The sequence below is a fragment of the Agelaius phoeniceus genome, chromosome 2 (genome assembly GCF_051311805.1).
Source record: "Agelaius phoeniceus isolate bAgePho1 chromosome 2, bAgePho1.hap1, whole genome shotgun sequence".
Taxonomy (NCBI): domain Eukaryota; kingdom Metazoa; phylum Chordata; class Aves; order Passeriformes; family Icteridae; genus Agelaius; species Agelaius phoeniceus.
The window spans coordinates 75409846-75421988 of NC_135266.1; the positions used below are offsets into that span (position 1 = coordinate 75409846).

General features: G+C 44.2%; 1 protein-coding gene across 1 annotated transcript; it reads left to right on the forward strand.

Moving 5' to 3' along the window:
- Positions 1-8545: 8545 nt before the first annotated feature.
- On the forward strand, positions 8546-10238 carry LOC129134713 (vitelline membrane outer layer protein 1-like). The gene is made up of 3 exons (XM_054654378.2): positions 8546-8704; positions 9168-9265; positions 9962-10238. The coding sequence occupies exons 1-3, from the start codon at positions 8546-8548 to the stop codon at positions 10236-10238; spliced, it is 534 nt and encodes a 177-aa protein (XP_054510353.2).
- The last annotated feature ends 1905 nt before the right edge of the window (positions 10239-12143 follow it).

Here is a 12143-nt window from a genome sequence, read left to right on the forward strand (position 1 = left end):
AGTAGTTGGTGAACAAAACCTTCTGCCAAGGAATGCTTCTGTGCTTGCAAAATCTGGAGTGTTGCACGCAGGCAGCTCTTAGAGGCAGGGCAAGCACAGTTTCCCTGCAAGCAGTGCATAGCTGCATTTTCCTCACCTGGAGGAAATAAGAAGTCACAGAGTTTTATCTGAGTGCAAAAGAAAAGGGATCATAGCATAGAAAATAGCAGAGTGGGAGATTTTTCATCAAGGCGCTCACTTTTTTTCCCCTGAAATAAGAAAGCAAGCAAGAGCCCCAGAGAGAAGCTGAAGGGCCAGGTGTGTTTGCACAGGCAGTGACACACCAGCAGCCAGGGACACCCAGACCTGCTGTTTGAGTGCAGCCCATACAAATCTGAAGCATTGAAGAGAACCACTGAGAAAGGGCTTTGACCTGCAGGTGATGCCATAAAAAGAGTAAAAAGAAGCTCTCTGCTTTCTCCTCTCCCTCTGCTATTCCTGAGGTCCTTCCTCAAGGGGGCAGGGACCACCTGGTGTTCCCTTAGCCCTTGTGCTCAACCTGAGGTCTCTCCCCTGTCCAGTATGTTATGAGGAATGAACACTGGGAGAAGAGATGGACACAGCACAGTGTCAGGGTTTCAAGGACATGCCAAAACCAGCATGACTGCCAAGTGCATTTAGGCAGACTCTTTGGAGCAGTGAGATAATGAAGCAGAGCCCAGCATGGCCATGAGGAGTCTTCCAAAAGGTCTTGTGGCTGTCTGAAAACCTGCCTGTGGCAGCAAAGAGAAAGAGTTGGGTGGGCTTCCAGTAGGAGACCTGCATGTGGGCAAGGCCCTGTACAGATCAGCTGCAGTGGCCGGCTTTGGTGGGGACCAAACAATATTAAACTTGCTAAAGAATTTAACCCTTCCTTATTACATGCATATAAATTTGCAAACTTGTATAAAGATGAGGTGTCATTACATGCACCCATGTTCCCTGTGAGAAGTTGTCAGGACAGGTGATTTGTGGATTTGTGGATAATGCCACAGGAATTTCAAGCCTGTTCAAAGACTGCCAGCTCCCATGAGTGTGGGGCTTACCTCTGCTCTGAAGTGACTCTGGAGAGGAAGGGATCAGGAACCTTGTGCCCATTGGCTTATCTAGGAGGAGAGTGATACAAACCAGCATGGATTCAGTGCAAGTAACAGTGGGTAGGGGTGAGGGAAAGTGGCTTCTGAAAAAAAATTAATTGTATATATAAATAATTTGAGCCTTTCAGCTGCAGTAGGGGATTCAGAAGAAACTGTGGAGGGGAGGAATGACAACTGTCCTGACCAGGTTCCTTTCCAATGATTTTCAGTGGGTTGTAGCTTTGCCCCATTGGAAAGACTTGTGGTTAAACTTCTTGTGCTGTCTACTTGTCTGTTCAGTTTTGGCTTCAGGCCTCTCTTAGAAGAAGACTTTTGTAATGTTGTAAAACTTCAAAATTTCAGGAACAGGTATTTTGGGACAATGTGAAATCTGGCAGTATCCATCATATGAATTCCCTCTCCACATTACTTTGTCATCTCTAATTGGCATGAACATTGAATGCAACAAAACCACTTTTCACCTCTGCAGATGAGCCTTGGCAGCAATTGCATTAATTGGATGGTTATTCCATCCCTGCTAGATAAACTCCAGCCCTGAGCAGAGGAGGAGTATTGCTGCAGCAATGGTTGCACACCTTCACCTGCCTTGGTGCTGGACAGAAAGGAGACACATAGCCTCTCCTGTTCCCAAAGTCTACCTGAGCTATACACAGGCAGTATAGCTTCAGCAATTCCCAAATAAATACAGAGGGGCCAGAAAGCAGACATGGGGAATGTGGGAAAAAACAGGCATACATGGAACAGGAGGTAGGAGCTGGGGTGAGGAAAACCATTGCCTTTTCTAGGATGCAGGATTCCCTCATGTCCAACATCTCTTCCATAGCAATTTTTCTCCCTCCCCAACACTTGGCTGCAAGCCAGCACCTCAGGTAAGGAGACAGGGGAGCTATAGTTAGCCACTGGAAGAGAAGCTTCCCCTTACCCAGCATGCACTTTGGTCCCAGCCAATATTGCCTTCTCCAGGTGGGCTTCCACGAATTCACAAGGCTGGGGGAAGAGGTGGGAGAGGGCCCTGTGTCCCACAGTGCACTGCAAGCATGTGAATGTACCTTCCTCTGGACTGACAGTGTCTCCCTTGCCTTCTACCCATGACTGTTCTGGCCTCTCCTTGCTTTGTCTGTGTTCAGCACCTCAGTATCAGGACAGAGAGCTCTGCCTCCTCTGTCTGCCTCTCCAACATCCCTTCTACCTCCTCGGGACTTTCTTGCTCTCTGCAACCCTCAAAATCACCCATGACAGCATGAGCTAGTGGGATGTGGCACACATGCCCCGTTTAGTGCTACAATTTTAATTATGCTGGGATAATTGTTCCTCTTTTCCTTTCCAAGGCTTTGGGCAGGGGACAAAGCAGCAAACCTTGCAAAGGGGACTGGATCTCAGCACCAGGATCAGGTGCAGGGAGTCAGGGTCTAGATATGGCCAGTCTGGGTCACCAAGACAAGGCTTGGGCACCTAAACCTGTGTCCTGATGGTGAATGCTGCCTTGGGCATCTCTGTCATGACCCCCTTGGTGGTTCAAGGTTGATTATTTCACTTACTTGTAAATGTATTCCTCATCACTGATTGTTGTCTGAATTGTTTGCAATGAGGCACTGTGGTCTCAAGTTTAAACCAGCATTTTCTACAAGCAGTCGTATCTTTGCCTTGAACTATTATATCCAATGTAATACTCAAAACTATGAAATATAGTCAAAGAAATCTAGTAAATGAGTGCTTCTGTCTTTAGTCTATGCACCTAGGTGCCTGGACTATTGCATGCAGAAATGTCACTCCCTTGTTTCCCAAGGGAAAGTAATGTTGGTGGAGTCCTTGGATACCTCAGTGAAGAACACTATGGAAACTCACCAAGCAAGCAGGACCTTTCTAGATCAGGGTTTTAACAGAGTGTAAATAATAAATGGGTCGTGCCCCAAACAGCTACCATTGTTTGTAGGTGGTGACCAATTCTTGCTCTTGACAGCTGTGATGGAAGTTGGGTGAGAGACATGGGGCTGGATCAGTGTGTTTGCAGGAGCTGAAGTCAAGCATGCAGCAGGTTCAAAACCACAGCAGAAATACCTGTTCATAACTCAGCAGGACTAGCCTTCATGTTTCCACTCCAAACTGCTCCCAGGTATGGGATATCTTGGGCTTTCCCCCATATTCATCTGTTCCTGACAGAGACCTGAGCAATCTCTCAGGCAAAGCTGTGGCAGGACCAGGGCTGCCTCCCAAGTCATCACTTCACTGGCCACTGGTGAGGGCTTTGGGACCTTGATTTGAAGGCTGATAATTGAAGATCTGAGCTTTTAAGGCACTGCAAGATCAAGTGCAGAAAAGTTCATTAACACTTGGTGAACTTTAGGGATACAAATGAAATCCAGAATGTTAATGCAGTGCTTAAAGGCTTTGCAGCATGAATTCCAGAGGTGGGTAGCTAACTATAGACAACAGGGTCTGTTCCACAGTAAATTCCCTGGATCAGCATGACTGTCTGTGAAGAGTTCTTGTGGGAAACAAAAGACACTTGCTTGAGTCTTTTCCCAAAGTGCAAACATTCAGACTGCAGTGGCCAGCAGTAATTGCACATGGTAGTTCCCAATGGCCATCATTTATTTCTACCTTGCTCTGGACTGGAAGAGGATTGAAATTCCATGTATGGATCTCCTGGAAGAATGTGGACTCCTCCATGGGTAATGGCCTCAAGACTTTTTTGTCAAAACAGGAGGCATAGTCTACACCACCACATTGCCTTGTTCTGGGCATAGATCAGGACGTAATCTGCTGTTTATCAGCATGATGCTCAGAGTGATGGCTGAAATATTCTCAAACAACACCTGAATTGCTGATGGCTGAAAAATTTTCAAACAACACCTTTCTTCCTTCCTTCCTTCCTTCCTTCCTTCCTTCCTTCCTTCCTTCCTTCCTTCCTTCCTTCCTTCCTTCCTTCCTTCCTTCCTTCCTTCCTTCCTTCCTTCCTTCCTTCCTTCCTTCCTTCCTTCCTTCCTTCCTTCCTTCCTTCCTTCCTTCCTTCCTTCCTTCCTTCCTTCCTTCCTTCCTTCCTTCCTTCCTTCCTTCCTTCCTTCCTTCCTTCCTTCCTTCCTTCCTTCCTTCCTTCCTTCCTTCCTTCCTTCCTTCCTTCCTTCCTTCCTTCCTTCCTTCCTTCCTTCCTTCCTTCCTTCCTTCCTTCCTTCCTTCCTTCCTTCCTTTTCTCTTTCCCTTCTTTCCCTTCCTTTTCCCTCCCTCCCCCAACCATCAGTAGAGCTTAATCTGTTTTTTTTGTCTTGGCGTTCTTGAGCCTCAGTTTCAAGGGGATGGAACAGCCCTGTGGCTGTGGTTAAGGATAAGTTTCCTGAGAACTTTTCCCAATGAATTTTCAGAATAGGTTGCTAAAGTTTTCATATGTGAAGTGATCTTTAGTTGAAGACTTGCAGTGGGTGTAAATTGGCAATTTGTCTCTGGCTGTCAGTAAATCTGCACTGCAGGAGGGTGTGCCTCTCCATTTCTTTGTGGGGTTTTTTGTTAATTAGCAATTTGAATTAATAATAAAAAATATTGAAAGCCTGGAAAAATACATATCAAGCCATGTCCCATAGGAGGCAATTCTAAGTCTAAAATTGCTCGATATTTTTATTTATTTTATTGCACAGTAGAATAGAGAGTTTGCTTATTAAATTTATAGACTGTAATTGCTGTTTTAAAAACAATAATGTATGCTCAGCTTAGTAGATAACTGTCTACATTTTCAAGGTAAAGTTTTGTATGAAAGCTGGGGATTGTGGGCAAATGGGAAACCTCCTGAAAATAACTTCACAACAAGTGGAGCACCACATCTACAAGTAGGTCATCTTTACATCCCATCCTTTCACTAATGTGAAATTATCTCCCCTCATATCTGAGAAATGGCTATACTTATGTTATTTGCTTTAAAGCTTCTCTCTCTGCTCATGCATCTAGAAAACCCCAGCTCTTGTCTCATTTCTGAGATCTCTCACTTATATTTTTCCTGCCATTCAATTTCCTATTAATCTGAGTCAATTTAGCAAATGAGAAAATGAGGACCAGATAGCACATAATTTGATTACTCATTTTCTCTTAAACATTTACCCATATTACTGAAAACTAAATCTCATCCAGCACTACCATTCTTAGCCTGCAAAAGCCTAAACAGATTCTGAGGTTATAAGACTAGTTCAGATGGGATCATCTGTAGTCAGTGGTGATGAACAGATGATTTCAGGGAGAGGTTCATGTGAAGATATCTGCTCCTCTCTATTGTCATCATGTTGTCTCTCAGCAGCTATGAAGGGAGCCCACTGCAATTATTTCAGATGGAGACATCTGCACTGATGTCTGTGTTCCTTCAGAATCTCACCTCTTCTTTCTAAATAATGCAACCCTTTGCTAATTCATATTTTCATGGAATAGAATAGATTCTTTATTGCCCTTTTATGTTTTTTTGGCACTGGGTGTGATTCCCGGGTTTGCTGGTGTACCATTTCCATGAGATAGTGTGTCTTTTGCAGGATGCAGTTGGCTGTGGAGTGTCTTATCTACATCCCAAGCTGCAGGTGAGGAAGGTTTGGCAGAGCCAGGCTGTGTGATTACAATGGATTTCTACCCAATTGTAATGGTCAGTTTTGGCATTAGAGATGATGAGGAATGTGGCTCCTGAGAGCTGATGGGTGGCAACCAGTGCCTTGGTAACAGTGTGGGAGGAGTGTAAAATGGCCCGGGGCATGCAGAAGCACACAGTCATTCAGTCAAAACCATCACCCTCTATTTATTGACTTCTCTTTTAGGGAATGCTGTTTACTTCTCCTCCTATTTGGAGTTCCTGGGCACCTGCTGCCTTCAGCCCTTCCTACAACTCACTCAAAAGAGTCCAACATCTCAAATGATCTTCATCCTTTGGGCAGCAGGTTTACATGAATAAGAGAAAATGAGAATATGAGAAAGACAACACAGCACTGCCAAACTAAGTTTGTATTGCTAAGTGTGTGGTTTTTTCAGGTGTAAAAATCAGAAATTAATGAATTTTCAAGAGCAGCTAATACGTATTTTTTTCAATAAAATCATAAGATAAGCAAATCATATATGGTATATGTTTCTATATGTTATAGACAATTTTTTCCCATGTTCCATATAGATTTTAAATACATCATAACATCACAATAATAATTTTATAAATCAATATACTGATTAGTATTATGTTAACGTGTTTAGAAAAAAAATAGAAGTTTTATAAAAGCTGAAAAGTAGTGGCAAAATTTTTATGCTCCTCTGCCTGCAAAAATAATTGTATTAAGCTGGATGAATAATGAAAGGATGAAATACCCTGTATCATCATCATTTTGCTGTAGTCATGTTTCATTAATCAAATTCATAAGTTTTCCAATTTTCTTTAAAACTGTTCTGACATTTTCAAGGAGATTAAAATACAGGAGAGGGAGCAAGAAAGTGGGGTGCCTGTGTCAGTAAGAGATCTGGATCTCACCATTGTAGGCTTTTTTTGATTTTGGTAGTCTGTATAAGCTGATCTTTGGAAACTGATTGAGGCATCCAAGCAAAATTGGCACTGTTAAGTGGTAGCAAAATCAGTGTCTGCTGTGCACGTGTTAAATGCTATCTAAGGCATCTACTGTGAAATCAAGTCCAAGGCATCCCACATTTGGCAGCCGAGGTCACCACCTGTTTGGTTAAAAATGGGAAAAGGATCCTCCCCAGGTCCTGGATAATAGTTTTCTAATAGTTCTCCTCTTGAGCTTGAGTTTTCTCCTGGATCTGTGAATTCTGCACAGGAGTCACTTCTCATGGCCAAATCCGTGAAGGAAGGCGGCTTCACCTCCTGCCTCGTCCTGCTCCCCTGCACACTGTGGGCTCACTGTGCCCCAGGATCCTCCTCTGGCAATGGGAAAAGGCAGGAATCTTCTGATTTGAGCAGAGTCTGAGGGGCAAAGTTAGGTCCAGGCTGTGGACCTGCATCACTGCTGCTAGAGGTGAAGTGATCAAGGGTGGTGGTTTAGGGCCAGCAAAGGAGAAATGAGAGGGAATCCTGATCCTTTTGTAGCCTAACCAGGTGTCCCAGCCATTTCCTTCTGACTCCTTCTGCTCCTTTCCATCCATTTGCTGCCAAGGGCAGGTCTGAGTGTCCTCAGATACCACTGTGTGACCCTGCCTGAACAAACACACCTGGTTTGCCAGATGTGATTGCACAGTTCTTGTGGGAGAAAACACATCTTCTCTGGACTTTGACATCCCTTTGGAGAATTAAAACAAAAATTCTGGTCTAAAAAGGAAAACAGGTTGTGCTTTCATCACGTGCTGTGCTCTTTCAGTGCCTTTCACTAAAAGGATCATCCAACTTCCCATTATCTTAATTTTCATATATTGCCACCTGTACAGACCACTGACAAGTGTAAGAGGAACACAGAGTCAAGAATGGGAAAAGCAGCAGCATCCTTTAGTGGGACAGGAACAGAAGGAGCAGAACAGGGGATTGGAAGAGAAACTTAGAAGAGGGAAATTCTTTGTCTTCTATTAGTTCAAGATTTGGTACCTCATCTTGCTTTAACATCCTGAGGATCAAGATACTTCTCTAAAATGTATTCTCTCTTCTTTCCCTATTGACCTGAGTGAAAGCTTCTGCCAGATGCTGCAAGACCAGCCAAGGGCCCTATGAAGCATTGGTTAACTCTATGTTAAGGGAATCGCAGCTCTGGGGTTTTGAATTCACCTCTCTCTGCATCGTGACATCCTCAAAGATGGTGCCCTCAGGCTCAGTATCACCTTTCTACTTTTCCCCAGTGGCACTTAGCCCTGAGAATCACTGTGGGCGTCCCAGGATATCTGACTTTGGCTAAGCTTGCTGCAAAAGCAAAGCATACAGGTTTTTTGAGATTAAAAAGGCTGTTGAAAAGAAGGATATTAAAACCATAAATTACCTAATTTGTTGAGATTCCCAGGAATCCTATTCAGCAGAAGGTATTGGGAGACACAGGCCTTGAGTTTACTTACTCTTTGTTCCAGGCCACGTCCCTTATATTTCTTCATCTAGTCTGACCTTCCTTGCCAAATAGCAAGAGGTAAAATGGTTATGGCAGTTACTCTCAGAAGACAAACATTCCCATGGCCAAATATCTGCGTAGCCAGAAGAAGAAATCAAGATTAAGCTTCTACAGTAGGGAGCACACAGGTGTTCCCATAGCCCTTCAGCGGTGGTGGATACACCTATGGCCACAGGATCTGCTGCATGTCAGCTACTGAACTCCCAGAGGATCTCCTCATGGGCACAGTGAGCAGGTCAGCAAGTGCTGTGCCACTGCCTGGGTGGAAACTATTGTTCCAGTGGTGTTTGTCAATGGACTGCTAGGGAAAGGCAAGCAGCCTTGGGAGGGTATAAATTCCGCAGTCCATACACCAGCTCTCCTTCAGCAGAAGCAGAGCGTGAAATGAAGTTCCTCATGCCAGCCACCCTCATCCTGCTCCTCCTGTGCCCCCCAGTGCGTGGTTACACCTCTGTCCTCTCTGTGCCCAACGGAGGCCACTGGGGCAAGTGGGGCAGCCAGCAGTTCTGCCACCATGGCTATGCCAATGGATTTGCACTGAAGGTAAAGGTCTCTCCATTCCCTACCGTCCCTGTCCCTAAGGATCTTCTGCAGATTTTTCATCTTCTTGAGTATGATACTCTGTACGTAAAGCTATGAACCTTCTGGAAAGTGTTGCCACTGTAGCTACACCAGAAAAGTCTGCATGTGGCTGATGTTGCTGGGAGAGGTCATGTGGGTGAGAAAATCTGGAATCTGGGAGAGAGGCATCCACCACCAGTGTCTCTCCTGAGACTCTGCCTTACCTGTTGGGTCAGATATAGTTAGAAAACACAAAGAACATGTTACAAGGGTTAGTTAGGTGGTTTCCCAGTGACAGCTGTCTTTTCCAATGTGCTTCCCAAGGCATTTTCTCTTTCCCATTACAGAAAGGAGGTGGGACTGTTTAGGACAGGCATGTAAAGGACTTTTCCTGGGTCCTTTTCCCCTTGCCTTTACCTCTGTCCCTGTGTGACTTCCATTGCAGGTGGAGCCTGACCAGTTTGGAAGTGATGACACAGCTCTGAATGGCATATGCCTGCATTGCCAGGATGACTCAATAACCATTGAGTCCTTGGTGGGGGAGTAAGTGACACTTTCTCTCCTGTTTGTCATGCACCAGCCCACAAAACACCCATGGCTGTGACCATTTGCAGGGGTCTCTTCTCTCTGACTTGCTGTATTCATAGTGCTGTAGTGTAGTGAATTAAAACAAGTGGTTAGGGGTTGTTTTTCATTAATTTTGAGGGTTATTAAACAGGGTTTAATAACTTTAACTTAAGTTAAAGTAACTTAACTTTACTACTTTTTGTTTGCCCTTGGATTTCCTGCAGAGCACTGTAAACACCTGAAGTTTGGTCCCAGGCTCAGAGTCTTTCTTTGGAAGGGTTTCTAACCATGCATTTAGAAACTGCCAGGTCCAAGCCCTGGCCATGCTGCAGGGAACAGTGCTGCACCTCTGGCTGCTGTCCCGGCTGCCTGCTGTGTACCTGTCACACATGTCAGGGATGCATCATAAAACCTACGCTCAGGCTGCCCTCAGAGTTTCCACCAGAACCATAAATATCTCAGGTTTCCCGATGTTTTTCTTATGAGATATCAATGAAGAGAAAAGTACGTCTTTGGAAGGCAAGGAAAACAAAAGGAGAAAGTAAAGGGCCCCAGACTGCAGCAGGATGCTGTGTCAGAGGAGTGTTAAGCTTCTGAGCAGCATGACAAGCAGAAGGAGCATTTCCCAGCAGCTCACAGAACCCAGACATTTTTCCATTTTCTTTTTGTCAGGTGGGGTTCCTGGACCAGCTTCCAAGTTTGCCCTGGAGGCTACCTGATCTCCTTTTCACTGAGAACAGAGAAGTCCCAAAGAGCAGGTGATGACACAGCAGCCAATAACATCCAGTTCAGATGCTCAGACGAAGCTGTGCTGGTTGGTGATGGACTCTCGTGGGGCAGCTTTGGCCCATGGACCAACAGCTTCAAGATATGTGGTCTCCAGACCAAGGTAGAGCCCCCACAGGGACTTCAGGATGACACAGCACTCAATGATGTGAAGTTCTGCTGAAAATGAGCACTTGCTCCAGCTTCCTCACATCCCATATCCCACAGCAAGTGAAGTATAAGTAAGGCTTTGCTCTAGCTTTATTCTGGGGTGTGCCCATGATGTTTTGACTGCTTGCATCTTGTTATTCTGGCCAACGCCTTAGGTGATGATGTCTTTTACAGCTACTGCTAAGTTAGCATAGCCAAATCTTTGCATCAAGTACTGCTGGTATGTTGCTGTGAAAATGCTGAATCTCTAGCAACTGCTCAGAGCTGACAGATTTCTCAACTTTCTTTTTTCTGACTGGCCAGTTTCTTTGAGGTTTGGTCTGCCCATTTTTCCCTTATTTGCAGTAATACTTGATCTGTCGGTATGACAAACAGGGAAGAATGGGTATTTGAGTGCATTTGAAGCTTGACCAAAGCCAAGACGAGTAACAAGAGACAAGCAGGGTGAAACAGAAGTTTGGGTGGGCTCATGAGAAGCATCAAAGGTTTGCTGTCATTTCCCACTCCTAGCTTGAATTGCCTCAAGATTTGTACATGTTTTTTGCAAGCAATCTGTTAGCTCCTGCCTTAGGAAACATGGCTAGAAAGTGTGTTTGCACTGTGCATTCATCTGTGTGGCACTGAACCACCCAGGTGGGTTGCAGCTCCCCAGGCCTTCCTGGCTGCTGCATTGCAGTGTGCTCTGCTGGCTCACCTGGCTGCTACTGCAAAACATTTTCATGGAACTTGGATTTTGTTTGTTGCCTCTGGGCTTCATGCTTTAAATAGAATGGGGGAGAATCCAAACTAAAAATAAACTCTATGTCATTCATCCATTTTTTATGCTCCAATTTCCTGGTTAAGCTGGAAGTCATTACCTTGTCCTGATATGCTAGATGTAAAGAATGTACTCTCAGTTCAGGGAAAAAGAATGTTTGGAGATCATTATCACACTTTATCAAGCCACCAAGCCTCTCTGGCAAGAGGTTGAGAAGACTTGCTGCCTCTCTGGGCACCTCCTAGGAAGCGTAGCTGTTGCTTTTTCCTCAAAACAATGCGTTATGCATCTTTGTGTGCTTGGAAAAAGGGTAGGGGCATGGTGTTGGCATTCTCCAGGTGACTGCTGGGGTTGGGCTGTGGGATGTTGTGTCTGGGACCACAGCCACGTGGAGCAGCACAGAGCTGATGGTGGAGGTTCCTTCTGCCAGTTCACATCCTCTCCTTAGCACACTCATAGTAGCCATCTCCACTCTGGCTCTTCAGGCATACAAATTTTTCTTACTGTTGCTTACCTCAAAACGTACTCTAATAATAACTGTATTTCCTTCCACTGAAGCACTTCAGCAAAGCTTCCATAGTGCAAGAAGAATCTCAGAAAAATTCATGCATTTGAATGATTTTATTTAAAAAAAAATGAAATTTTCTAATCAGACCTTCTGCTGCAAATTTTCATAGTTCTGATTTGTTTAATCTCAGGATTTGATTTATTTCTTAACATTTGGTATTTCTAAATGATTCTTTAACTGCTTTCTCTCTTCCTCTTGATTGCAGACATTTTAAGTGTGCAAATGCTTTATTAAAGAAATGCTTACTTTGTAAAACCAGCCCAGTCATCACTTGAAATACTGATTATTAGCTTCAAGGAACTGTTGTGTAGCTTCCATCTCAATTTAGCAGTTTCTGAAAAAATCCTTATTTATCATATATTCAGCTCTCTCTAAACATATAAATCCCTCAGCTCTAGTAATTAGCCAAAAAAAAGCAAAACAAACTCTCCCCCCCCCACCAAAAAAAACCCCAACAAAAACAAACAACCACAAAATCACAACCTCTTTTTAACAAGGGGAACCAAACTAAACTAAAACTAAATTCTGATGCTATCAGAGTTAACTGGAGTTAACAGTGCCCACACCATATCCTAACTTCCAAAATTACTATT

What these genes read in the sequence shown, in the direction of transcription:
- LOC129134713 (XM_054654378.2), top strand. Translation starts at nt 8,546, where the DNA reads ATGAAGTTCCTCATGCCAGCCACCCTCATCCTGCTCCTCCTGTGCCCC. An exon ending in CCAATGGATTTGCACTGAAG is followed by an intron (nt 8,705 to 9,167) that starts GTAAAGGTCTCT and finishes CTTCCATTGCAG; the next exon opens with GTGGAGCCTGACCAGTTTGG. An exon ending in ATTGAGTCCTTGGTGGGGGA is followed by an intron (nt 9,266 to 9,961) that starts GTAAGTGACACT and finishes TCTTTTTGTCAG; the next exon opens with GTGGGGTTCCTGGACCAGCT.